Here is a 27,112-nt window from a genome sequence, read left to right on the forward strand (position 1 = left end):
GTATTTGTTGGTCTGTAAAACCTGAGGCAGAGCATTGCTAAGTGAATATGCCTTACCTGCCTGTCCAACACAATTTGCAGGAAATTCCATCACAACAACTGCAAAATGGTAAGAGAATGTAGTAGGCATGTGTGTCTGTGTGCATGCCGGAGTCCTGCTTCTACTTTTAAGTGGCTAGGGCCAATTGCACATTCACCGCACAAATAAATAGAAAGTGTGGGCCAGAATCTGTAATGCTGATAATGCAATCCTGAAAATGACTGGTTCAGGAAAAGCAGACATGACTGTGTGCCACGTATTTTAACGTTTCCCTGCAAAAAATAAAGCCACATCAATCGAGAAGTGTGTAAGTCAATAATGAAAGGAAGACACACAGAATAATTCATGAATCTCAACTCTTAATAGTTCTTCAGCAGAAGCCTTGGCCCCACTGATAACCTTAAGCAGGCACTCCAAGCCCGCCTGCCCACCCCTCCAGCTGTCATTTCCTTGCAGTTTTACATCTGTCCAGTGCTGTGCTTATCAGCTAATAACTGAAGAGCGGACTTACATTTTCCTTGCTTCTCGAAGGAGCATTTTTCCTGCCCGATTTGCAAGTGGTGGTTTTCAATCAACAATCCTGCAGACGGTCCATCAAATGAGGCAGTATAATGTTCAAGATATCCTGGCTATGGGCAGAGGCACACCTGGGCTCCCTTGTGCCCTTGGCAAGGAGGTATATGAGAGACCATGGACCAGAAACTCAAAAAGTTTGCTTTCTGTCACCTTTTGCGCTCCACCAGTGACTTCCTGCTTCCCTCTCCTCGCTGCTTTCCCTCCTAGCCACTCTTGCGGCAGAGTAGAGAGGCACAATTTTGGCACCCCTATTTTGAAATATACTTTTAAGGTTGCTTTATTTTAAACATATTTGATATCTTTTTTAAGGACAGTTTTTTTCCTGCCTAAATGAAACACATCTGTTCTGAACACATTTGCTCAGAAGCAGTCTCATGGAGTTTAGCAAGACTTACTCCTAAGCAAATGTTTCTGTCACTGCATAAATTTGCCCTTAGGCACGTAGATTCCATGTTGACTTTTATGAAAGGCTTTGCTCCCTAATGAGAATGGAAGGTGTTTTAGAGGCAAAGCAAAAATACATTTAAGAGTGCAACATAGATTACACCTCGTTGCCCCTTAACGATGCCGTAAACCCAGGAGAATTGGTCAAGGAATGTTTTTTTTAAAATCTAAAGCAAGGAATAAGATTATCTTTGCTGAGGTATATGAAGCTGTTAATATTTTACATGGTAACTGCTTATATAGCAGGTTTATGAGCGACACACGCAGATAGATATCTAATCTCTCTCCAGTTCTCAAAAACTTGTCTAGTACTATTCCATTGTTTACAGCTGATGGGTTTGTTATTTGTGATACCACCTGAACAACCTGGCAGTGGAAACTAAAGCACGACTGCAAGTCTATTAATACTTGTGTGGCATGATCTTCAAAAGCTTGTCTACATGGTAATAATGCTTCTAAACAATGGTGACACATGCATTAGTTATGTACAAATTGGATTATTGCAAGATGGTCTATATGGGGGGCTTCCGTTTAAGAGATTTCAGAAGCATCAGTTGGTCCAGACCACAGCAGCAACAATGTTAGTAACTCCCTGTTGCATGGGAGTTTTTCAATTTTGCTTCATTTTTAATTTGTATACCATATATTCTACATTGCTATACACAAGGTGGCTTACAACATCAAAAAACAACAAAATACACAAGATTGCGCGCCTGATAATCCAAACCAATACAAATCATAATAAAAATTATGGCTTAAAATAACCAATTTATATCAAATAAAGTAATACTCAATAATCCATTATACAATAAAATCAACTCTCAAATTATCAACAAATAATAGACAGAAATGCACTATCGACAATTCATTGCTAAATCATTACTACATTATAAGTAAAAATAACAGCAAAATTACAATACATTAAAACCATGTAAAAATATCAAACTGAGGAATAAGGTCACAAACCTATAAAATTATTAAAAGTTTTCCCGCCCCCTAAACTCTTCTCTCTTCCCAGTTGCTCTGCTTGTCTTAAAGCCCTGGCCTGGGAGACACAGCTGGAATTGACTGTGGGAGGGGAAGGCAAGACTCTTTTGCCTTTCTACGCACCTTCCCAACTGAGGGAGCTGACAAGTTGTTAAAGTGAGACAGAGTAGCACAGTGTTATGGCTACTCACATCTCTGTGGCGATATCACACCTATCGTGTGATATCTGCACTGTTTGCCAGTTTGTTTCCAGGCAGAATTCCACGCCTTGCTGATGACAGCAAGCTTGTAACTTACGTGCTGTGTGTGTTGTGTTGCATTCTGGGGATTTCGCCTAAAGCCAAAATCGTGTATAGCCAAAAGCCGTTGGGTTCAATGGTGGGTGGGATTGCTGAGTACAAAGGCCTCCCTGCTTCAGGCAGTTACTTTTCACAAGTTGGAAGCTAATGAGAATGTGTTTCTTTCTGCTAAGCCTCCAAACCCATCGCACATGTATTTATATGGCTTGTGTCCCATCTATGGTTGGAACATTTTGCCTCATGAAGTTTGCTTGGACCTCTTTCTTGGTTTCTTTCCCCATTTGATTTTTGTATTCTGGCAGTCCTGCCATGGGAGGCAGTAAAGGTTTTATGAGTGGGATTTTGTTTTGCTTGCCGAAACAGCCTTTATTCCATATCATCTGTTTTGAACCTTTGCTGTACACTCCCATGTAATGTGTTTGCATTGGAACAGCGGGATATAAATATGTATCAAATGAATATTTATCAAAAGATAAATAAAAATAGCCAGGAAGAAGACATGGCTGATTTTGTATTAAGGTATTTAGGCCAGTTTTTCTTTTCTGTATACCCCTTTCCCCATTCCACAGACATTAATGTGGTTCTGTGTCATTCTGATCTTGGGAGACGCATAATATTGGTAGACCGTATGTCAGACACAGGAAACCAAAAGCAATTCAGCAACAAACCACAGCACCCCCTGAAATTAAATCATGTTTATAGCTGAGTGAAAAGATGGATGCGTTCATTGCAGCTGACCTCTGTGAACTTGCTTTCAAATCCAACACAAATATTAATTTGTGTTTTGAAGTCTTGAACATCCCACATGATATTAGACACAACACACTCCAGCTGAGCTGTGATTAAGTTTGGGAGCCATTAGGCAATCTGCAGGTTGCTTAGCAACCACAACAATCTTTGGAAAGTGGTCATTCTTTAGAAATGCCAGGCCTGCAGTAACATTACCTCAGCCTTGGACTAAAAAATTCTAAGCCACATACCCACAATGAGGGAACTGGATTTTTGCTTGGTGCAAAGCTGACGTTTTGAAGAACTTAATAATTCTTCAGTAGAAGCATACTATGTAAAACCAGTTAAATTCTTTTTAAAGACAACATGGAATACAATTATTAGTATTAGTACTATGGGGAGCTGGCTTGAGGCACCAGGCCCGGTGGCAAACAAACTGTGTTTTACAAATATGTCTGTAAACATGACACGAAGGCTGGCAATATCAACCGCACCGTGTGGGAATCCTTTGCAGACGACCACAGTGCCTGGAAACAGAGTCTGGTTGTGCATCTGTAGCAGTGACCAGAGGAGGAATGACCGCTGGGAGGAGTGCAGAGAGAAGCATCTGCCCCCGCTGCAATAAAACATGTCTCTCCTGTATCGGTTTCTACAGCCACTGCAGCCTTCCAACAGTTTGACTTCATCCACAAAGGCACACTGCTCCATTGTCTCCCGAGACAGACAGATGCCAACTTTAGTCTACTCTTCCTCCAAGAAACTCAAGCCAGATTACTTGGTTCTCTCCCCCCACCCCACTGCCTCAAAACCACTGAAATATTTGAAATGATAAGAACATGGGAATAGGCTGCTAAATCAGGCTGATGACCCATCCAGGCCAACAATCTGTTTTCTGTACTTCGGATCCTGCACTGATCACAAATGGGTGAACTCTTAAGATCTTCTCCATCAGATTTTGTGAATAAAGCAAACTTATTGTGGTAATTCAGAAAACCAATGCATGCATACAAACGAGGCATGAAAGGACTGCAAGGAAAGAATGATAGCAATTCAAATTAAAAGGTTTGCTTGACTGAATGTCCACCAAGGCAGCTGCCCTTTTCAGATCTAGCAGTATACCAGAGCACACATTAAATACTTCCGCCAACATCTTGCTCCTTGGACAAAAGATCAATAATACTCCAAGTAAAGTTACATATTCTTTATTGGCCAAACCAGACTATGTGAGAAATGTGTGATTATTATTTTTTAAGTAAAAGTGGGGTGTGTGTTGGAGCTTCCATCAGTAATGGCTATTTTAGTTCATCTAAATATATGATAGATAAAAGGGAAGAAATAGGAAATTCATATTCACACTTCATTTTTGCTTATTGCCATAAATATTTCTTGTAAATAACATTTGGCAAGTACAGTGGTGCCCCGCAAGACGGAAAACTCGCTAGACGAAAGAGTTTTCCGTTTTGGAGGTGCTTCGCAAAACGAATCTCCTATGAGCTTGCTTCACAAGACGACAATGTCTTGCGAGTTCCTGCTGGTTTTTTCCCCCATTCCCCCCTTTTTCTAAGCCACTTATCAGCTGATCCGATCAGCAGATAAGCCGCTAAAAGCCGCTAATAGCGCTAAGCCGCTTATCAGCTGATCTGATCAGCAGATAAGCCGCTAATAGCGCTAATCCGCTAATCAGCTGATCCGATCAGCAGATAAGCCGCTAAAAGCCTCTAAAAGCCTCTAATAGCGCTAATCCGCTAATCCTTCAATGGGCTTGCTTCGCAAGACGAAAAAAACCGCTAGACGAAGAGAATCACAGAACGGATTCTTTTCGTCTTGCGAGGCACCACTGTAGTTGGTAAAAGAGAGCGAGAGAGAGACTTGCATAGGATTTATTGTCTCCAGCTATGTAAATATGGGAAATATACATGTTACACACAAAAAGCAGGAAACTGTAGTTCCACCATTTGCATCTGCCACCATGCAGTCCAAGACAGGGAGGATGAGAATAGGCTTTTGGCGCCTGAGTGGTTTGGACCAAAGCAGTTTGGGCTTCAGTCCAAATGGTTAACCATTACAGGATTTCTGACAACTTTTGTGTGCAGCCAGAACAGAACCACCAAATTCTTCTGAACAGAAGCAGAAACTCTCACAAATGAAAAACAGGAAACAAAATTTAAACAAAATTATTTCTATGCAAAACATAGAAGCAGAAGAAAAAAAAGCTTTTAAAACATACCAGGTCAGGCTGCAACCCAACCCCAAGCTAGAATGAGTACAGTGGTACCTCAGGTTACATATGCTTCAGGTTACAGACTCCGCTAACCCAGATTTATTACCTTGCATTAAGAACTTTGCTTCAGGATGAGAACAGAAATCGTGCTCCGGCGGCAGCGGGAGGCCCCATTAGCTAAAGTGGTGCTTCAGGTTAAGAACAGTTTCAGGTTAAGAACGGATCTCCGGAACGAATTAAGTACTTAACCCGAGGTACCACTGTACTCTGAAGCTACAGAATGTTGCGAGTTAGTTAGAAAATAAAAACAGAAAAGGAAAGGGAGATGGAATGGAGTGTCCTGGAGGCAGGCATGACTGGCTGGCTCCATGAAAAAGAGCACTCCTTTTAGGAAGTGGTGATACATCAAAATGTGGCATGCAGTGTAGGTCCGACTTGTGGTATCAAGAAGAGCCTTAAAGGGGGGAACTGGCCAGGGTGAAAAGGCAGCGACTCCTTTGCACCAACAGCCAGGGATCGTCCAAGACTGTTCTTACTCACATGGATAAACCTGGAGTGAACTTCCCTGCCTGCTCTTTTTTATTCTGGAGGAAGAGAACCTTCTCCAATCTCCAGAAGCCAAAAGCAGCAGTGAGTTTTAGTCCATGCATTCTCTCATTAAAAAAAAGATAACAAGTGTATCAGCTCTAATATGGCCTATTCATGGATTCTGCAAGTTGTTCTTAAGATGCCAATTCAGAGATTGTGTCCAGCATCCCAGGGGCTACATTATTATTTATTAAACTTGTATACCACCCTTCACCCCAAGATCTCCGAGGGTAGAGGGGAGGCAAGAGGCAAAAAGGTAGTGGAGCGACAAATGTTGACTCTCATCCAGCCTTCTTTCCACCCAGTTAATAATAATAATAAATAATAATAATAATAATAATAATAATAATAATAATAATAATAATAATTTATTATTTATACCTCGCCCATCTGGCTGAGTTTCCCCAGCCACTCTGGGCGGCTCCCAATCGAGTGTTAAAAACAATACAGCATTAAATATTAAAAACTTCCCTAAACAAGTTAAGCAAGAAGTATAATCAGGGTTCAAGGAAATAGCCTAAGCAGGCACTTGAGAAGGGTGTGGGGCATGGCTGGTGAGTTGCTTTGCCTGGGGAGGGTCCTGAACGCCAAAAAGAAAGGCCTGGAGGGCTGTTTTTGGCCCACAAGCTAGAGGACCCCCCTTTCATAAAATACAGTATATTATAAAAAACAAGTGTTTCCAACATTACTTGTACTGAAGCATACCCCTGTGTACAAAAGGAGACTGAGGAGGCAGCAGACGGGCAATGCCACCCCCCTGGCAGGCGGGTGAAGGAACCAGTTAAGGGCAGAAGGCTGAGGTTGATGAACCAGCCTCTACCATGAGTTGCTTCTCTCCATAAGCTCAAGAAGCCGCTTCTGCAAGCATGTTTTATAGCAGCGGCTTCTTCTGCAACCTGGGGGTGTGCTTCTGAACAAAAATGACAGGGGGTCAACGTTCAAAAGCCCTACTGCTGTATGTGGCCCTTTGGATCAAAATGGGCTTTCAGATATATTATTGTGATCTACAATTTTTGTTAACCTTAGGACACAACAAATCTTTTACACTTACTTTTCCTTAAGCTTTCCACCCTGTTCCTGGGCCATCTAGAAGTCGTATATTTACCAAAGAACCAAAAGCCACAACTTTTTAAACCGACCCACCCCCCCAAGCTCACTTTCTTTTTGAGCTTGTTCTCTAATAGCATTTTGCTTTTATATTTATACTGGATAGATAAATCTTGTCCAGCAATAGATTTGTAGCCAAATTTATTTTATTAAAGCAAATATAAACACTGTAGTTCATTTTACTTCTTTCAAAACAGAAGCGGACAAGATCTCTGATAAGACAAAAATATACAGCTCACATCCAAATGTTCATTTTGATTTGTGTGTCCAGAAGCAAATTTGCCTGGACATTACGTTGGTCAATGGCTATAGTTCTGGTCATATCTGCAAGATCAGTTCATTTAAAGATTTTCCGCTGTACATGACTGAATTCAAGTTTATTTAAAGTGGCATCGTCTGTCTCTGGAGTAAGCTGGATGTTATCTTGGTTATCTTTGATTGGAGACAGTGGCTCTGGTTTTCTACAGGATGGTAGCCTTTCAGAATCCCTGCAAAATGAAAGCAAACTGTTAGTGCCCAGAAGTACTAACTAACAGTGCTTACAGACAGTACCTATTTATCTAGTTCAAAGTGTATTTATAGCATTGTGAGCCTCTGATAGGACATTCTGAGAGGAGCTGCAAGTGATTTAAAATCTGCCAAATGTCCATTAATTTTTTTTATCCTTGGTTTAAAAATTATTTATGAGACATATTCTACAACCAGAGAAGATCAAAGCCTGCTTCCTAGGAAATGTTCATTTCTACCCAACTAGAATAATATGCCAAGTAGGAGGAAAATCCCAAAGACTTACTCCTTGAATTAGGCAAAGAGGAATGAGAATGAGGCCTATTTGATAACATTCTTGTTCAATCTTCCTCCTTCAGCTAATACTAACACTAATTTTATTATTTATATACCACCCAGCCACTCTGGGCAGTAGCTGCAACAGCTAATATTTTGCCAGAAAGACACTTTTAAATTATTTATTTCACAACTTTTATATAACACTTGATTGAGATCCTATTACAAAGCAGTTTACAAAGGCTAACAAAGTGCTTAGTGGTCATATATCATCTTCATCAGTATGCAATATTTAAATAAAGTTGATGAAGATCTAGTAGAAGGAAACTGTTGTATTGAGATAAAGTGGTACCTCTGGATGTGAACGAGTTCCGTTCCGGAGCCCCGTTCACATCCTGAAGCGAACGTAATACGCGACTGCACGTCTGTGCGTGTGCAGGTTGCGTTTTGCCACTTCCACGCATGACATCATTTTGAGCGTCTGCGCATGCAGCGAAACCCTGAAGTAACGTGTTCCATTACTTCCGGGTCGCCGCTTAACCGAAAACGCTTAACCTGAAGCGTATTCATCCCGAGGTATGACTGTATAGGAAAAACATTCACCTTTTAAACTGGAAGGTCCTCCAAAGTTCATTAATTGTCACCTGCAACCCTGCCTTATTTTCAGAATTATGATGTTTTTTCTTCTTTGCACTGGCTGTTTTCTTGCTCAGACCACTAACTTTGGCAGGCAGCAATCTCTTGTGTTCTGTCACAGCGTGGGATTTCGCAGAATTGCCTTGAAGTAATCCAGGAACCTGGAGATGGAGAGAAATATCAGCTGCTGTTCCATTAAAGTCCTTATGATTTGTCAGTAAAATGATCACATTGCATCACCAACAAGTGCAATTTGTTCAAAAACTCAATGTAGAGCTTCATTATATTCTGATCCCTCCCTCCCAAATGATCTCTTTACCAACAAAAACTTGTCCATTTCTAAATAGCTCTGTGTGCATTTATATATATATGTATCTATATTTATGCGTATATAAATTTACACATGTCCGACTGACATGCAACTCTGCATGCGGGAATCACACAGAACCTGTAAATGACTTTTGAAATGGCAAAACAACTGTCATAAAGTTTGCTAAGCTGCAGATTTGTCTGGACACAAAGAAGAGAGGGGACCTGGTGGATTGCCACAGGGAAGACATTCTAATTTTGGTACCCCCATCAAAAGGTTCAGCTTCCTGTACCACATCTCCCATAACAAGGGAACAGAGAACACGGCTTGTGGCATTGATCTTAAGGCCTGGGCAAGTCGGTTTATCCTGGAGGAAAATACTCAGGTAAACAGGCTTAGGAAATCGATAGACTGCAAACACAGTTGTCCCTTAAAGCTTCTACTATTTTTAATCTGCTAGAGCAGTATTTGTACTAAAGTCTCAGGGTATCAGGGCTGCTTACAAGCAGTGCTAAGCAACGTTAAAAAAAACTAATTAAAAGAGACAGTATCCCACGATTCTAAGAAAGCATTTTGTGCAAGCATGTCTGTACACACACTTTTAGGAAAAGGAATCTGTCCCCACAAAGTGAAGTCACTAACCACAAGAGGTCACTATAATTCTGAAGAATACAGAATGCTATTTAGAGTCTTAGTAACATGTTTTATAAAGAAGTTCTTTTATGTATATAAAAAACCTGCTAGTAAACACTAGTCATGAGGATGCTCATTAGACCTGTACAGAAGCTTCTCCTTTAAGCAATCAATTACACAAAAAATCCAGCACAATCTTTCCCATGCCTTCTTTATTATGAAGGGTGTTTCTCAGAGCTTTTTGGCATCATTGCCAGTGATGAAATTCCATCTGCACCACAAAGAACAACCGTAGAATTTGTTCTCAGCTCAAGCCTATCATTAACCAAGGAATCCACAGCCTATATTGTCTTCCCAAAAGAAAGGGAAAGATGACTGATGCAATGAGGGAGACATACTAGAAAAACTGGAGAATCCAACAACTCAGCCAGGGTTTAGATTACTGGAAATGAGCTGCAGCCGCTCAGGCTAGTACAGTGGTACCTCGGGTTAAGAACTTAACTCGTTCTGGAGGTCCATTCTTAACCTGAAACTGTTCTTAACCTGAGGTACCTCTTTAGCTAATGGGGCCTCCTGCTGCTGCCACGCGATTTCTGTTCTCATCCTGAAGCAAAGTTCTTAACCCAAGCTACTATTTATGGGTTAGCGGAGGCTGTAACCTGAAGCGTCTGTAACCTGAGGTACCACTGTACTCCCCCCATCCCTTCCTCCTTCATGCACAAGAGAATAATTTTAATTAATATATTAAGTGTTCAAATGACTTCACATGCATTACTTAGTTGCAATCCTTACAACAACCTTGTAAGGTAAGTTGATATTATTATCCCCCACCCCCCGCAATATTGCAGATTTGTCAGTGGGGAGGGACGATGTCAGCGACTTACCTTACAAGGCTGAGTGAGAGTGGCTTGTCTAATGCCCCCCCCCCCGTGAAATCATGACAGAGGCTAGATTTGAATCAGGGACTTTCCGATTCCCAGCTCAGTCTCTTAGCTACTACACTGCAGCAACTCTCAGGTTAGTGAATAACCAAGGATCTGAAAACCACAGGTTCATTCTCGCTCATCTTAATTTTGGTTAGAGCAAACCACAGTTCCACAATTTTATACATTATGTGTGGCTGGCTTATTCGAACGTGTGGGCAAAAATACACATCAATGCATCGTTACAACGAATAGTCTAATAACTATTCGTTTCAAGGTATAATCTGACAATCCAAACAGCATCCTTGAGTAAACTCTTAGCCTGATTTACATCACAGGGTGTGAAAAGAAATAAGATCGGGGATAGTCTCTGATCTGTAACAGTCACAATAGGAAATATGTGCAAATAAAATAAATGTCAGACGAGGCCCCTAGTTCTAAAAATTTACAATCCAGGTCTTACCCGTAAGACTCATTACAGTGCTACCTTGGGTTAAGAACTTAATTCGTTCTGGAGGTCTGTTCTTAACCTGAAACTGTTCTTAACCTGAAGCACCACTTTAGCTAATGGGGCCTCCCGCTGCTGCTGTGCTGCTGCTGCACGATTTCTGTTCTCATCCTGAAGCAAAGTTCTTAACCCGAGGTACTATTTCTGGGTTAGCGGAGTCTGTAACCTGAAGCGTATGTAACCCAAGGTACCACTGTATTTTTATTTGAATGCCACTTTTCCACAAAAAATATGCCCAAAGTGGTTCACAACACAACAGCAAAATATATACCATTGCATCTTTACAACAAATAGCCTAATAAATATTCATTTCAAGACATAACCTGGCAATCCAAACAATCAGTATAATAAAATCTAACAATTAAAAATGTATTATGAAAATAGGCAACAGCAATAATTTACACACCTACAAATTGATACTGTTTATTTTGAAATATATAAACCAGAGTCAGATAGGATAAAACTTTCCAAGGCATTAATAAATAACATAGCCAGCAGACAGTTCCTCAAAAGTGCCAAGCGACAGATATGACAATCAGATTTTTTAGAGCTTGGATGTGATGATCTCCAACATGTGCTATTCTTAAAGGAGCCAACAGAGATTGGGGGGGGGGGCAGGGGTGTTGTTTCATCTCTTCCGCTGTGCTCCCGCTGCATTTCAATGCATAGGTATGTATTTACATACCAAAAAAGAAAAGAACAGAAAAATTGAACATAAAAAACTAAAGAGGGGAAAAAAGGCATACCTTGCTATTGAACTCCATATCCTTATTTTCAGTACACAATGAGTCACAGAACTGAAAGATTTGGGAATTCAAATTACATTTTGATTCCGGACTGCAGTCAGGTTCCTATGGTACAAAAAAAGCGAAAAAGGCAAATGTTATTTTATATATAATTTAACGTTGGCTTGTATATCATAATCTAAACAGAGAATTTAATGCTTGTTTTTAAAAGTTAAGTGAATGAAGATATGTCCCAATGGCAAAGATAAAATAATAAATGTAAGTTGCTCTTGTCTTTCTTAGTAAAGTAAAATCAGTATTTTGGTTTACAGCAGAGCTGGGCTACAACTCCCATTATCCTTATTAGTGGCCCTGTTGGCTGAGGTTAATGAAAGTAGAAATCCAACCACATGGGGGTGGGGTACATAGGGCTAGACACACTGGTTGATAACAACAGCCAGACCAACAGCAGGGGGACCAAGAGTTTCGCCAGAACTCATTTTACAGTGGAGATCCAGATGTATTGGAATAAATAAGAGCTGTAGACTATTCCCTTGAGATGCAAGTGGCAATTTAATTAACTGCTTAACTGAAGCACAGGGTGGTGATCTTACTCTGCCAGAAGGAGCCTTTTTCTTGGTCATCCGTGAATATTCCCAAGTGCCCAGGCTATTTTGCGACACTCTGTCAAGCTCCTGTTCTGATGAGCGCTGCAGTTCTTTTAAAGGGGAAGACTCTTCATCCGACTCTTTACTTGCCGTGGTGTTTAGCGTTTGTGATCCAGACACCTCACAACTCTGGGGGGTGACTTTGCTGGGTGTGCGTCGGCGAAACTGCTGTAGCAATGCTATACTCTGCAATGGACTGGGTGTCCCAGGCCTATCTGCAAAGCTTCGAGTCCAGTTGAAACAGCTTGTCTGTGTTGTCCTGGGTGACAGCAAGGCAGTTCTAGTTTTTCCACTCTCTGAAGAGGAAGGACCAAGATCCCCTGTTACTGTATTTCCTGCTTCCACAATCTGAGAATCCACTTCACTGCCCTGCGGTGATTCATGGATCTCACCCTTTGATGTATTGTCAGGCTGATCCATCACTTTGCAGAAGAACCTAACATACATTGGAAGAACAGAGGTAATAAATGGGAAGCAGGGATAAAGCGAAATGGCTGCAAGCATGAAGGACTCTTTGCAATTTAAAACAGCACAAATTCACCAAAAGGAAGCGACTAGGAATATTTGTTAAGGTGTCACGGATACTATTCGTTTGTTATTATGGGCACTTGCTAAGTAAAACAAGGAAGAACGTGGATATTAATAAATTATACCAAAGATATAGGCCTACACTTCTCACAGCTCTTAAGAGGATAGGTACTCAACTGATTGTGTTGCAAAATGTAGCAGCAGTAATTATTATTTACTAATTTATATACCACTCAAATGCCAAAATGGCTTCTAAGCAGTTTACAGCTATAAAGTCAACACATAATTCAAGTGCACAAAACATTAAAGCATCCTTAATTAAAAATATAATTAAAACAGTGAAAACGGAAAAATCACATGTTCAGTTGGGGGGTGGGGAATGCTTGCCTAAACAGGTGTTTCTTCAGGAGCTGGCAGAAAACCAACACTGATGGACCAATAAGACTCTCCACCTAATAGTGCCAGCATAACTAAAACCTCCTTTGTACAAGCACAATAAGAGAATGGGCTTTTAGTGGACGTATTAGAGGCATCACTGAACACAGTATAGGAGATCACAGATGTCTTAGTCAGAAAGCCAGAGATTGCTTTCTAGCCTCATTGCACAGTCCACCGGCATAATCCTAGAGCAGTGACTAATACCCTGCTTCAGAAACTGAACATGGCAGTATTTTATATACCACAAAGCACTGGCATGACATTTTTCCTGCGGATGAGTGTGCTAGAAGGCTCATCATCCATTCAGTAGCAACTTGAAAACAAGCCGGTATTTTGTGATGCCAGGTTCATTTCCTCTTGTTGTTCTTACTTTTCATTCATATAATTAAATACACAACTATCAGACTATGTGCTAAGGATACACTATTCTACGTGTAACCAATGGACAGCGCAAAAGGAGGAAATGCAAATGGGAAACTTGTTTTTAAGGTTTTATTGCTGTAAATCACAATAATGATGGAATGTAATGTAATATATAGTGGCATACAAATATTTTAATGACTAACCAAACCAAGAACCTGGTGCACACAACTTGCACTACGGAAGCCCTGGGTAATTTTGTTGTCGCTGCTGGCATTGTTGGAAGAGAAAAACACATTTTCATAATCAAGTGGCAGACTTTGGGGCATGTTTGTTGTTTCTGGGTTATGTGAAATCTTCATAGGCTTCCAGAACTGTACTCTAGTTCTTGAAATGTTAGGAGAGGATAAAATATGGAGAGCTATTTGAGGAGAGCAGTAACACTCTGCTGTGGAAAAAGGCAAGCTGAGTAATCTCCAATCACTCTCTCAACCTTAAAGAAAAGGTTTTTTTGCTGAAAACACCAGGAGGTTCCCATGTCTTCTCCAGATGATTTGCACTTATCTAGAATGTGCTGAAATCTATTTTTTTTTTTTTTGTATGTAGGCATACATACCAAGGAATCATTTTCCATGTACAGTACTTCCCAAGAGCAAACTTTCATATTCAATTTTGCTTTGTATGGGAGGAGTGGGACATGCAGAACGAGAATATAAAATCACTGGGGACTTTGGTGATGCAAAGATGTAGAAATCCACCCTTCACCTGACCTGCCAACCTCTTACTGACACACCCTCCTCCCCAGTTGATATTACAGTGCGTTTTGACTAATTTGAGTTGGGAAGGGTCTCAAGAAGCCATCAGATGAAAGCTTCTGCACACTCTTAATTTTGACTTTTACTTTCAGATGCCAGTTTAATATTGCTCCTCGGGCATTTGTTTTGTGTTGTTAACTCCTAAGTCAATTTTTAAAAAGAGGATTTTATATGTAAAGCTGGTCTGGAGGCTGCTCTGACCAGATTATGATTCATCCTGCTCTTGTTCAGCTTTCCTTCCGGGGGGGGGGGGGATATATGAAGAAGCAAATCAATCCAAATTCTAGTACTGTACATGCACATAATTTATGAGCATGTAAAGGTAACTGCTTATTTACATGTGAATAGTTTTTCAAAGGAACCAAAGACTTTGCCAACTAGATTTATTGTGTCACTTTCTCTGACGTGTCCCCTAGGGTCTTTTAGAAGGTAGCCTAGTGTGCTGAATATATTATATATTTTTATATTATATTTTGCTTTTGAGTATGCCACTTCTACTTTTTGTAATGAAGGGAAACTGCAGAGTCAAATTCCCCAAGAATGTAACTTTTTATATACTGAACTTGAAGAAAGCATACCTGCTTCTAGTCCCCGGAACAACAACAACTGCATCACTCTCTTCATTCTTCTTCCGCAAGATGAAGGCAAATTTATTTCTAAGCCTAGGATGGGAGCTTGAACTTTCTTTGTCTCTGCAAGAGTCCTCTGAAGCAGCAATCGCAGACACTGCACCAACAAACGCAGGGTGCTCACCATCTTCACTGCTTTCCATCTTAGGTTTTTTGGTGTTTGAAAAATACTGGCTTAGCAGGTCACCTTCTGACAGCTCTTCTAAATATATATATGAAAAATACACATTGTAATTGGGTCACAACAGAAAAAGACTGTAAGGAATATTTTTTTAAAAAACCTAAAGAAAACCATTAAGAAATGTAGATATATTGATCTTAATTTGATTCCCTTTCAGTGTAGAAGAAACAAACGCTAAGTCACCAAATATTACATTAATACATTAGTTTGCAGCAGCAGAAAATTGGTTTGCTCTGCAAAAATGGGATATTATAAATATATACCAACTATTGTTAAACTGATTGGATTCTCTATGCTAAAGAATCCTATTCCTTCAAAGTGTTTATAGAAAGGGATAAACAAAATAAATATGTTATGAGGGGAAAGCTTTCAAGTCTTAAGCCTTCGAGAACATTTTAGAGTAAGAGGAAGGTTTTCTTTTTCACATACAATCTCTTTAGAGATTTAGCTATCATACCATGCCTTGGTCTTTTTGCCAATAGCGCTTTGCTGGGAAGCTTCAGCCCTTTAATGTTAACTAGTCGCTCCAGGCCTCTGGTTGTGGGTTTCTCCAACACTGAGGCTGAATTTGTTGTAATCTTGGCAGTGGAACCAGGTTTGTAGTCTCTGCTCCAAATGCTCTTTAAATTGGGTGGCTGCTCTTTGGCATATTTGTCGTCCCAGCCACGACTTCTGGGCTGTACAGACTACAGGAAAAGGAAACAAGAAGATGTATAATAGAGGAAAGAATGGCTGGAGCCTGTTTCTCTTGAGACTGTAAAAAACGATGCAAATAATTTGATCGTTCTTCAATTCTGTTCCATCGATCTACTGCTGGCCATTGGCCAGTGTGGGAACAATCCAGGGACATAATCAAGCCAACAAGTGGTTAGAAAGCAACACTGCTCTTCCTGTTACCTCATACACCTCTTATCCCCATGGGAAGAGGAGGAAGTGTTGATGTATTAGGTCTGCTTTAGGTCATCCAGGCAGCAGTCCTTTGAGCAGGCATCCCCCAACTCGGCCCTCCAGCTGTTTTGGGGACTGCAGCTCCCATCATCCCTAGCTAACAGGACCAGTGGTCAGGGATGATGGGAATTGTAGTCCCAAAACAGCTGGAGGGCCGAGTTTGGGGATGCCTGCCTTTGAGCGTGCAACCACAGGCCAACATGCAACTTCACATTCCTCACAAAGTCTCTAAAGGTGATGTGGCATTTAGAAGTAAAACACTACCTGTTGAGCATCAGGGTCGTAGTCATCAATTTGCTCCATGGTATTGATGTCTTTATTCCCAAGTGCTATTTGAAAAGCAGCGCTATCACCGATGTGCCTAAGTTAATCAAATTAAGGGGGAAATGCAGTTCTTCTATTGAAGAAGAGGAGTTTGGATTTGATATCCCGCCTTTCACTCCCTTTAAGGAGTCTCAAAGCAACTAACATTCTCCTTTCCCTTCCTCCCCCACAACAAACACTCTGTGAGGTGAGTGGGGCTGAGAGACTTCAAAGAAGTGTGACTGGCCCAAGGTCACCCAGCAGCTGCATGTGGAGGAGTGGAGACGCGAACCCGGTTCACCAGATTACGAGACTACCGCTCTTAACCACTACACCACACTGGCTCACTGCTTTTTTTCTTGAAAGCAGCGTTTTATAAAGAGATTTAGCCTCTATATAATCAAAACTAAATTCTACATCATCTTCTTTGAATGGATGAATGCCTCCTAACCACTTTGCACAACAGCTTAGCCAAGATATTAAAGCTTTACATCAGAATTAGCCCTTCTTAACTTTATCCCTGGAAGACTCTGTGATAAGAGTAGGAGCCGTCATTCTAGTAGGCAATAGTTTTGTAGTTGCCTGAGGTATTTGAAGCAGCATTACTGTTTATACAAGTTTAGCATTCTCCCAAAGGAAAGAAGAGGTGCTAAACGGAATCTATGAAATGAACTGGTTTAGAAACAACAGTTATGTTCTGTTTTATAGTAAAAGAGTCCATGATAATTGAAGATTTCAAGATAGCCACCATTTATATAATGGATGGTGGAGGCGCTAAACAGCTTAGAAAGCCTTCTTTAAAATATGGTACTTTAGGTCCTTTTAACTGAGATTTTAAGAACTACTGGATGAATGAAAAACCACTAGTAAGAATTTCTACATTTAAGAAAGAGATCAGATAGTTCACTTTTATCAAACTTTATTCAATGTTAGAAAGCCATTAAACAGCTAGTTTTCCTTGCAAATTGACTTGATCAATGCAAAGGAAGGTCTACATTACATTCCTGAATATTTTAAACATACTTAAAGGCACCCATTTTTTTCAAATGGAGCAACAACTAGCACCAGTAAGTCAATTTTAAGGAGTTTATAAGTTCCACAGATTTCTACGCATGATCTTCAACTCTGATATTGTTGGCACTTATACCCATATCCTAGGCATGTTTAACCCTGCAGCGAAAGGTCTCAAGCGTTGCAGGGCTTACTTCCAAGTAAGTATGCACAGGACCACAGCCTCAGAAGTGCTTAACTTTGCCTGGCATCCCAGAGACCCCATGAAAAGGAAGAGACTATAAAGACATTATTATTATTTTTATTTGATAAAGGATACTTTCCTGCATAAAGCAGTGTTTCTGGATCAACATCATCTTCGTAAGCATTCAAAGGAACAAGCTGTCTCCTGACTGGGTCAAAAACCAACTGATAGAGGAAAGTATTATTAGCACGAGTAAATCCTTGTATGTATTCTTCTGGTACCAAAATATTCATCTTCAAATACTGTCCCATTTTCTGAATGACCTGGAAGAGAAAAGGGCATGTTATGCAATGCACAGCATACTTGCAAGACAGCAAGCACAACGGCTTGGACCATTTATTGCTTGGACCCATTCATGTAACAGAGAGGACAATGTCCGCCAACACTTCCTTCCCTATGCCAACCCTCACACCCTTCCCAAGGTTCCCTCAAACTCCGAGAGCAGATTTTCAGCAGTTGCATCAGGAAAAGGAAGGATCAAAAACCCTGTTCCATTCACGGAATTAGGATCTATGCTCATTGTTTTGTCACTCTAAAAGCATTGTCTAGTATGTACTCCAAAGCTGAAATGGTTCTTGAAAAGAGGCATGGGGCAGACGAGTAATGTTTTAAGACCTTTGACAAACTTCCTTAAAAAACAACAACAAAAAACCCAGATCTGATATTTCCCCAAAGTCCCAAGTATCTTTTCAGAGTGAGTGACGTACACTGGAAATTTGGACCAAATGTTATTTTCTGCCTTTATTCTCCCTCTCTTCAAATAGTACCGCAAACAAAACAAAACAAAAAAAATCATCCTGGAAAGCTGAGGAGTAGGCATGATTTCTGAAACAAGAGTTTGGACTGTGGCCTTTTATATTTGCCAGTATGAAAATAATGATAAATCATTTAATAATGATAAAGCTTGTATATAATTAAAGTCTAGGGCTGCTTCAAATCTTGGCTCATTTACAATTATTAAAACCAAAAAATGTATTTGTATCTCTGCCAAATGGACTCATTTGGAAAGATCCTACATGTAAATGTAACAAGGAAGAGTTAAGCTTTAGTCAACACGCAACATACAAGAGTCCACAAAACATATTATTGCTTAACTGTTTCCCCCAATTTACGTGAACAGCAGAACAAATTTCTTTTGACAGGTATCTACATAATAACTCAATAGAGTACTTTCCCCAGAATTCCAGCTCTCCAGAGTTGGCCTCACTATCTGTGGAGCTTTTGGAAAACATAAAGTTAACTCAATAAAATTTACCTTTATAATATCAGGGTTATTGGCTATTTTTATCAGCCTGCAAGCCTTCCCTAATCCAATACCGTGAAGAGACGGAAGGTAGTCACAACCAGACAGAATACACATGTAACGGAATTTCTCTTCTGTAAACACATCACCAAGTTGTTTGCACATTCCAAGCCGAGTCTGGTCAATTTCTAAGCCGTTTCCACACTTGTCAATTTTCAGAAATACCTTAAAACAAAATAACGGACAAGTCCTTGTATTATTGTACTATTTCTACAAATAGTGGCCAAACACAGAATTCTTTCCCAATCATCAGCGTATAAACTTCTTGTATATTATTTTACACCACAATTTTTCATCAATAAGCAATGCAACTTTGCATTTTCTATTACATACCTGTTGCATCTGTGACGTTTGCAAACCCAGCAATCCCGTTCCCCCGTGCAGACATTGTCAAATTCTGTCCAGTGGTCACAGTCTGCCTAACATCAGTAATACTTAGCATTTATATGGCATTTTTTTGAATGTGAAAAGACCTTCGCTTACGTTATTCTCAGCAATCAGGGCCTCTCAGGAGACCAATATCATTCTCCATATATTCCAGACGGAGGAAGGAGAGGCCAACACTGAGAGATGCTGACCTAAGGTCCCCATGCAAATTCATGGCTGGGGAGGGTTTTGAAGCAGGAGCGTCATGCCTCACTGCACACTTACAGAATAATAGCTGCCCTGGGTCTTATAGGATTAGGGGGGGCCTTGTGCCACACGCGGAGACGTTGCTCAGTCATGGCTCCCCGCATCTTCCCCATTGTCAAATTCCTGGTCAAAGGCGGCCTGGCAGGGGGGGCCCATCTACGTGGTTTACAGCCAAGGTTTGCTGAGTGGGGCGATGAGAGGGCCCGAGCCCTCTGAAAAGCCCAATAAGTGCTCCCCCCCCAGCTGTGGAAGAGCAGGCAAAATATTTTGGCTGGAAGCTTCTGGCTGTCCCAAAGACTGAATTCTCTCTCTGCAGCTACTGGAACTCAGAGGTTCAGAGGACAATCGGCGCTCTCTCCGTAACCCCCACCAGGGCCTGTGAATATACCCAGAATGGATGGAAGTACATGAAGGACCTCGTCAAATGAAACCTCTCTGATAAGCCCCCCCTTTGCTGCCTTTAATGGGGAGGTCTTAAGCACCAGAGTCTGGCCCCCATTTCTCAAGGGCTGCAATAAAAGACTTTATAATAAGAAAAAATAAATAAATCAAAAATACGATTAGAGGGCTGGGTTTCCATGTACAGCTGAGCCCTAGTGCTGTCCTTTTGAGAAACGAATTACTAGATCTTTCCTACCTTTTTACATCCAAAAGCAAGAAGATCAGAATCCTCTGTAATTATAGCTTCAACTAAGCCAGTCTTGTTAAGATAGGCGAGCTGAGCATCCGCTTCATATGGAGCAACAATGCAATCTATTCCCCGGGCTCGGGCAGCCTGCAGGAGCAAAAAAACAATTAAAGCCCCCATTATAGTGCTTTACAAGTGACACTCCCTCCCCAATTGGTCTAGCCCCTAGTTCTTCCCTGCATGGTCCTACTTGCCTCTCCTGACCACCTGAAGTTCTCCTAGGTGCAGAAATTTGGATTTTTGCATGGAATAAGTTTCCATACAAAGAAGGCTCATTGATCGCTGAGTTGGTAAACAGTTTCCAGACAGTAACACTTTAGATTGCAGCTGTGGGGTTTTATAATATGAATGCTTCTCAATACAAATATAATTCCTGCTCCCAAAGGAAAAGAGATGCATTACAGTGAAGGACTCCAGGCTACTTTAATTGATATAACTTATTTTTTGGTGCTGTTGGTGGGGAAAGAGTACAGGGAACAATGCAGTTATTATGAGCCCTCATCTGCAGTCTGAAATGGCGCAGCCCTGACATGGGTTTGCTCCTTCAATGAGAAATAGGAGAAATATCTCTCTCTCCTATTTTATATATATAATATATAATTACATATTTCCTATTACTCAGATACTAACTACAGCAAATGGTTGAATAAACAAACACTGCAAACTTTGAGTCACTATTCCTTCTGCAAAGCCTGTATTATGCAAACATCAGGGTTATAAGAAATGCAGTTATTCTGCCAATAAATATAAAATGGGAAAGCAGCAACAACCTACCAGCTAAAATGCGACTTACTTTAATCACTTCGCAGGCCATAGCATGCGTAACATTAATGCTACGTGCAAAACATTCTCTGGCTTCTGATAATTTCCCTTCACGAAGCAGCTGTTTCCCTTTCAGGAGGTTTGCTTGCCGTTTTCTTCAAGATAACAAAAACAAACCCGTCGCCTCAGTGTCACACAACCATAACTGAACAGGTGGACAGCACCAGCATTGCAATACACATGGGAGACATGTGCATAAACCCTATTTGAGCATTTCAAAGAAAGCATGAGGGCAGCGCCTTGGAGGAGGCACACACAACCTAGACACTCAATGTTGCTGTGTGTTTCAACTTCCTATGTTGAGCGATTATATGATCAGGAAACCTGTGTTCTTAGGGTTCCTGATCTAAGGCTTGCTTAGAAGTCTCCCCCACCCCCCAGGCATGGGAAGGTCAGGATGGACTGAGTGGGGACCGTGGGAGCATTTCCCTTTACACTTTATGCCCTCAGGGTTGTTAATGCCTGAACTATGGTGTCTGAGTCTACTATGTAAGAGCTTGAAAGCCAGATGTAAAAAGAAGAAGCATAAATATATAAAATATATTGTGTAAACCTTAGGAAGGAAGTCCCTATTGAAGGAAATGGAACATAAGCATTTCACTGCACTGAAACTGTTACTAGAATACAATCCCATGGTTTTAACTAGGGTGCAAGATTTCTATGACTGTGCCTAAGTACAGTGGAACCTCGGAAGCCTTTGAACTCGAACGTTTTGGCTCCCAAACAATTGAAAACCAAACGTGATTGTTCCGGTTTTCAAATGATTTTCCAATTGGAATCCACGCCTTGGTTTTCGAACTGTTCCAGGAGTCGAACGGACTCCCGGAATGGATTAAATTTGAAAACCAAGGTATGGCTGTACTTTGTTAAGTTCGATTTCCACTTCCAAAAGCAGTGCCTCATGCTATTTACCTGTTCCAGCAGGTTCAGGAACTTTCTGGAGCAGCTTTTCAGGGAGAAGGAAAGTCTGTGATACAGGAGTAGAAGTTCTATTTGTTGACTTTTGTTAAAGCTGAATGTGTTCGCTATTGAGATGGTTGTAGGATGTGTTCAGCACTGAGAGTTTTTGCAAATTTAGCTAATGTTATTGTTGACAGGATCATATGCCACAATGCAGCATTACGGATGTCTGTTTAGATTTCAGCACTGCATTGCTTTATAAATTCTGCTCTCATTACGATAACACCTGAATTGTTTTCATAAGGAAGCTACTGTCTTTAAAGCACACATATCCTGCAAATCACCAATTTGAATTTCTAATAGCGGGGGGGGGGGAGGCATAAGACTTACTCTCGTCGTGACTTTTCAACTTGCTTTTTGGAAGGCAGGGTACAGCCATCAAATACTAGAATGGGTTTGACCCCAAATGACAGAAGCATATCAGCAAGCTTCATGCAATAAACTACATATCTGTAGAAACAAACACAGTTGCCATATATCAGTTAGGAAATGTTCACCTTAATCCTAAAATGTAAACTGCTAGGGGAAATTTAATTATAAAGAGTCAAGGCACACTTAGCTTTGCAATACCAAAATGTCCACAAGATTAAGATACCTTGATACCACAGCATCCAAGGAGATTTAACGTGGCATAATGGCTAGAGCAGTGGACTAGGAACTGCAACACAAAAGTTCAAATCCCCAGTCAGCCATGAAGCTCATTGAGTGATACAGAGCCTCTTTCAGTGTTGTTGTGAGGATACGATGCGGTGAGGAAGAACCAAGTTCACTGCCTTGAGCTCTTTAGAGGAAAGCTGGGATAAAAAGGTAACAATTCCATGCCTAATACAGTACTTAGCCAACAGAAATTAATAATGATGTGAACTTAGTTGCAAAAACAGTAACGGCGATTATATTAAACATATATAGAACAGGAACAGTCATCATTTCATCTTACGTATAAACTTATGGGTATCAGTGGCCAAAGATGATCATAGAGATTTCCATTTTTCAGGCTGCTTTCATTTTAGCTGCAATCCTGAGTGCCAGCTGTTTACATTCTATTGATTAAATGGGGTTTAAGTAGCCTGCAGCAGTCATAAGCAACTTAAAACACAACCACAAATTAATATTATTCCTTTTAATTTAATTTATGCATTGGATAGCACATTATGTACTTTTCCTATTTTTCTTGTCAACTGTTGCTAATTGATTACGAGATCTCTTAGTGGCAGTATTTTCCACATATATTTTTCCACTGAGCATTACACATCAAATAAAAGACTGCAAGTCAAAACTGTCTTCTAAAAACTGTATTACAGTGATACCTCAGGTTACAGACGCTTCAGGTTACAGACACTCCCGGTTACAGACTCCACTAACCCAGAAATAGTGTTTCAGGTTAAGAACTTTGCTTCAGGTTGAGAACAGAAATCGTGCTCCGGTGGCGCGGCAGCAGCAGGAGGCCCCATTAGCTAAAGTGGTGCTTCAGGTTAAGAACAGTTTCAGGTTAAGAACGGACCTCCAGAATGAATTAAGTTCTTAACCTGAGGTACCGCTGTATTAAGACATAACTCTCCAATTAGAGATTCTTTGCCAAACAGCTTTAACTGATCTGTTTGACATTTAAAGTTGTTTTTATTGTAGTACTGTGTTTATAGGCTTTATACCGCCTTGTGCCATTTTATACGAAAGTGTGGTTAATAGATTTTTTAAAAAATAAAATAAAAAACAAAGCCAATTAATCTCTCGTGTGAATTAAATATGTCTTTCAGCAAAGAGGGCGGGGGGCTAGCCCCTGGCCTGGGGGCCTGATACAGTTCACCATGCAATTTTTTCTGCTCACCACAAAAAACCCCTAGTCTTCCCTTTCCCTTTTCTGTAGTGTCCTGTAGATTGGTCTTATCACTGACATTTATGAGCTGCACTGTGGGAGCCTTTTTTGTGCTGAACAGTGGGATAACAATTGCTTTAAATAAATAACAAGTCACTCTGCCTAGCCCAGCAACCCGAATGGGGGTAGCAATTGCTCCCTACAGTCATTGTGATCTCATCATATCAAGTAGGGGAAGGAGCAACAACATTTGCATGCTTCAGCTGGAGTGGGGTGCTATGTGTCCCATACATTCCTGGGCGTGGGGGCCTCACCCACATGTAACCACGAAAGGATCGGTCAACGGTGAATATAGTTCTTGACCCCAAAAAAGTTTGGCACCACTCTTTTACAGGAAATACTTCCCCTATTTTATTATTATTTATTGAATTACCGCATTGGCCCGAACATAAGCCGCTCCCTTAAAATTCCGCAGGCACTCACACCCGTTCCATTTTACCATATGTCTGTTTCAGCAGCGATATCGTAAAAAAGCCATTTTTTGTAAGGTTGCGAAATTAAGCCACACGGGTTAACTTTTCTCAGTCAGAATATGGGGGAAAGTGAGGCTTATATTCAGGCCAATACAGTATATACTGCCCTATACCCGGAGGTGTCAGGAAAGATCAACATAAAAGCCACAATACGTATATATAATAACAATAACAACAACAACAACCCATTAACACGCATTCTGTCCGTCAAATTGCTTTAAACTTACTGATCTGTGGGTTCTCCTTTGGCTAGCTTTTCAGCACATGCATAGGCTCCTTTGTGGAGCCAGCAGTAAGTATCCACAGCAACTACTTGTCCTTTGTACTTCTTTACATGAGCAGATTCGGCAGCCTCTTTGATAAATTGGAGCAAACCTTGGATCCCCATTGTTCCGAAGTCAAATCTAGGAAACTAGGAAGGAAACAAAGTCAATACAACCTCAATCCTTGAGAAACAAAAGCAAAACAACACTTTGCAACTAAACCAAACATCAGCATGAAACCACCAAGAGATGAAATGGTTGAGCATGGCTAAAATACTCAATTCTGACCCCAATGTAAGAGATCCTAGAGTTACAGTTACCTGCCAGGAATTTTGTATAGTTACCCTATGTTTTTCATTCAAGGGACAGTTCAAATGATACAAAATACCTGCATAAATAAATTTGTGTGCAAGCTTCATCATTGGTACAGAGAGGTTAGGCTGAGCTTATGATGACTGCTTCCCCCCTCCATTGTGTATATATGGGCAACATAAACACACATTGGAAGCTGCTATCTACAGTGGCTTCCTAACATGCATACACACTGCAAAATACACGTGATTTTCTATACTCAGTGCCGTATAGAACAGCTGTTCATTTAATGATTTTGTGATGTTTGAAACAGTCCTCGGAATGAATGTTATGAGCCACAAGTGAAACAAAATCTGACGTTCACCAATCCACATCTTTCCATCTCTCCCTGTTCTACACAATGTGTAAGATCCCATCTGACCTGAATGGGAAAATTTTTATTAAAACAAACTCAGGGAAAGAATCAAGAGATTCTAGTAGCTGCTGAGTTGGCATACCCAGAACCCCTTCTACCAAAGACTTAGTAACTGAAAATCTGGCAGTTCAAACCCCTTGCCCCTAAATCCTAGGATGTTAATATCCAATGTCGAACTTGATCCACAAAAATGCAGAGGACTAGTAACTCATGTTCATTTTCACAACACAATTGTTTTGGCGGAAAGCACTTACATAAAGGTTGGATGGCAGAGCTCTTCCACTCCCCACTCCCCCCCCCATGTAATTTCACATAAAATATTATACCTTTTAAGTAGAATACTGCAAGTCATGTGCTAATTGAAATCAATGAATATAAAGAAACCCATTTAACCGGATCAGGATAGTGGGATTTTCCCCCCACAGTCCAAATCACACTATTAAGTTCAGTGGGGCTTGCTTCCAAGTAAACAAGCTGAATCAGGCAGCAATCCCTTCTAGCTGCAAGGGCAGAGGAGATTATAATCTTATTTATACATTGTAATCCAGGAGTGAGCTGGTGGGAACTATTGACTGATTTGGGTGATTTGCAACTGAGCATCAAGGATTTCCCACGCAGACACGAAGTGATTACATCGCCCCAAAAATATACTGCTGAAATGAATAATGCTTGGGGTAATCAGGAGTGGATTTTTATACTGAAGGACTGTGAGCTCCGTTCAGTTCCGGTGCTCAAAACAAAACATTGGGTTCAGAGTAGCATGTATATATGTTTTTGTGTTTTGCACTAGGCTTCGGTTGGCTGCTCTCCGGGTTCTAATAAAATAATAATAATAATCGAAGTAGATTCGGCAAGTTTGAAGTCTGTGCAGACTTGTTCGGGGCCTAAACAAACAAAACAAACAAACACACACACTACCCTTTGTGTGCGGAGTGGGAGAGCCAAGATCGTGCATTTGCTTTTCTCAGAAAAGGAAAGTATATTGGATTCCGCCCACGCACCCACTCCACGATCCATTGGCAGGGTATCCCTCTGAAAACGGTACAAATTAGGCTCGCCCACTCGACCCTCGTGGGGAGTTCAGAAACGTACAGCCGACCCCCTCTGCGGCCGCCGCTAAGCTCCTACCTATTCCGGCCCCGGTACCTTCATCACCGAGGAGGAAGCGCCCGTTGACAGCGACGGCGGACCGGACCGGCTCCGTCCACTAAGCAAGAAGAGCGCCGGCTGCGCAGCGCGGGAAACAGTAAAGACGATTTTCAAGCCCCGCGCGCCTTCCCAGCCTCCAGGCCCCGCCTCCTCCTCCTCGCATGCGCACTCCCGCTCTCTCTTCCCTCCCTCCCTCCCTCCCTCCAAGGAAGCGAAGGCGCCTCCTCTCGACTACATCGCCCGGCATGCAACGCGGCCGCCAGGAGCGTGGCCCAGTTTTCCCAAAGATAACCTCGCGCATGCTGGGCAATGTAGTTAGTGAGGAGGGCAAATTCCTGGTGGACGGGGCTGTTTCGTTCTATTCCCCCTCCGTTATTTATTTATTTATTTTTTATTTATTTGTCAATCGTTTTATTTGCATGCCGCCTTTCATACCCTTCAACATTTCTCCAAAGAAAATAGGGACGCCGTATTTAATAATAATAATAATAATAATAATAATAATAATACGGTAATACCCCATCTATCTGATTGCGTTGCCCCCCGCTATTCTGGGTAGATTACAACATGTTGTAAAACGTTTAACAT

The 27,112-nt window shown here is 41.0% G+C and overlaps 1 protein-coding gene across 3 annotated transcripts; it reads right to left on the reverse strand.

Annotated features, from left to right (window-relative positions):
- Positions 1 to 7,118: 7,118 nt before the first annotated feature.
- On the reverse strand, positions 7,119 to 26,676 carry EXO1 (exonuclease 1). 3 transcript variants are annotated; one of them, XM_082215016.1, is made up of 14 exons: positions 26,522 to 26,676; positions 24,613 to 24,797; positions 22,370 to 22,489; positions 21,051 to 21,174; positions 20,207 to 20,344; positions 18,889 to 19,101; positions 17,709 to 17,896; positions 16,340 to 16,436; positions 15,585 to 15,813; positions 14,896 to 15,148; positions 12,123 to 12,612; positions 11,530 to 11,634; positions 8,377 to 8,570; positions 7,119 to 7,478 (listed from the first exon to the last, which is right to left on the reverse strand). In XM_082215016.1, exons 1-14 carry the CDS (start codon positions 26,525 to 26,527, stop codon positions 7,328 to 7,330), a joined length of 2,493 nt encoding a protein of 830 aa, XP_082071142.1. In that variant the 5' UTR covers positions 26,528 to 26,676; the 3' UTR covers positions 7,119 to 7,327. The 3 variants fall into 3 exon arrangements, with proteins under 3 accessions (XP_082071142.1, XP_082071143.1, XP_082071144.1); XM_082215017.1 differs by having other exon boundaries at positions 26,504 to 26,676; XM_082215018.1 differs by having other exon boundaries at positions 26,468 to 26,676.
- Between the last annotated feature and the right edge of the window lie 436 nt (positions 26,677 to 27,112).

This window comes from Podarcis vaucheri (assembly GCF_965113315.1).
Source record: "Podarcis vaucheri genome assembly, chromosome: 3".
NCBI classification, from domain to species: Eukaryota; Metazoa; Chordata; class Lepidosauria; order Squamata; family Lacertidae; genus Podarcis; species Podarcis vaucheri.

Coding starts and splice junctions, on each gene's coding strand:
- EXO1 (XM_082215016.1), bottom strand. Junction 19,102..20,206: donor TTGCTTTTGGATGTAAAAAG/GTAGGAAAGATC, acceptor TTTTGTTTTAAG/GTATTTCTGAAAATTGACAA. Junction 7,479..8,376: donor AGGACCTTCCAGTTTAAAAG/GTGAATGTTTTT, acceptor TTCATTTTGCAG/GGATTCTGAAAGGCTACCAT.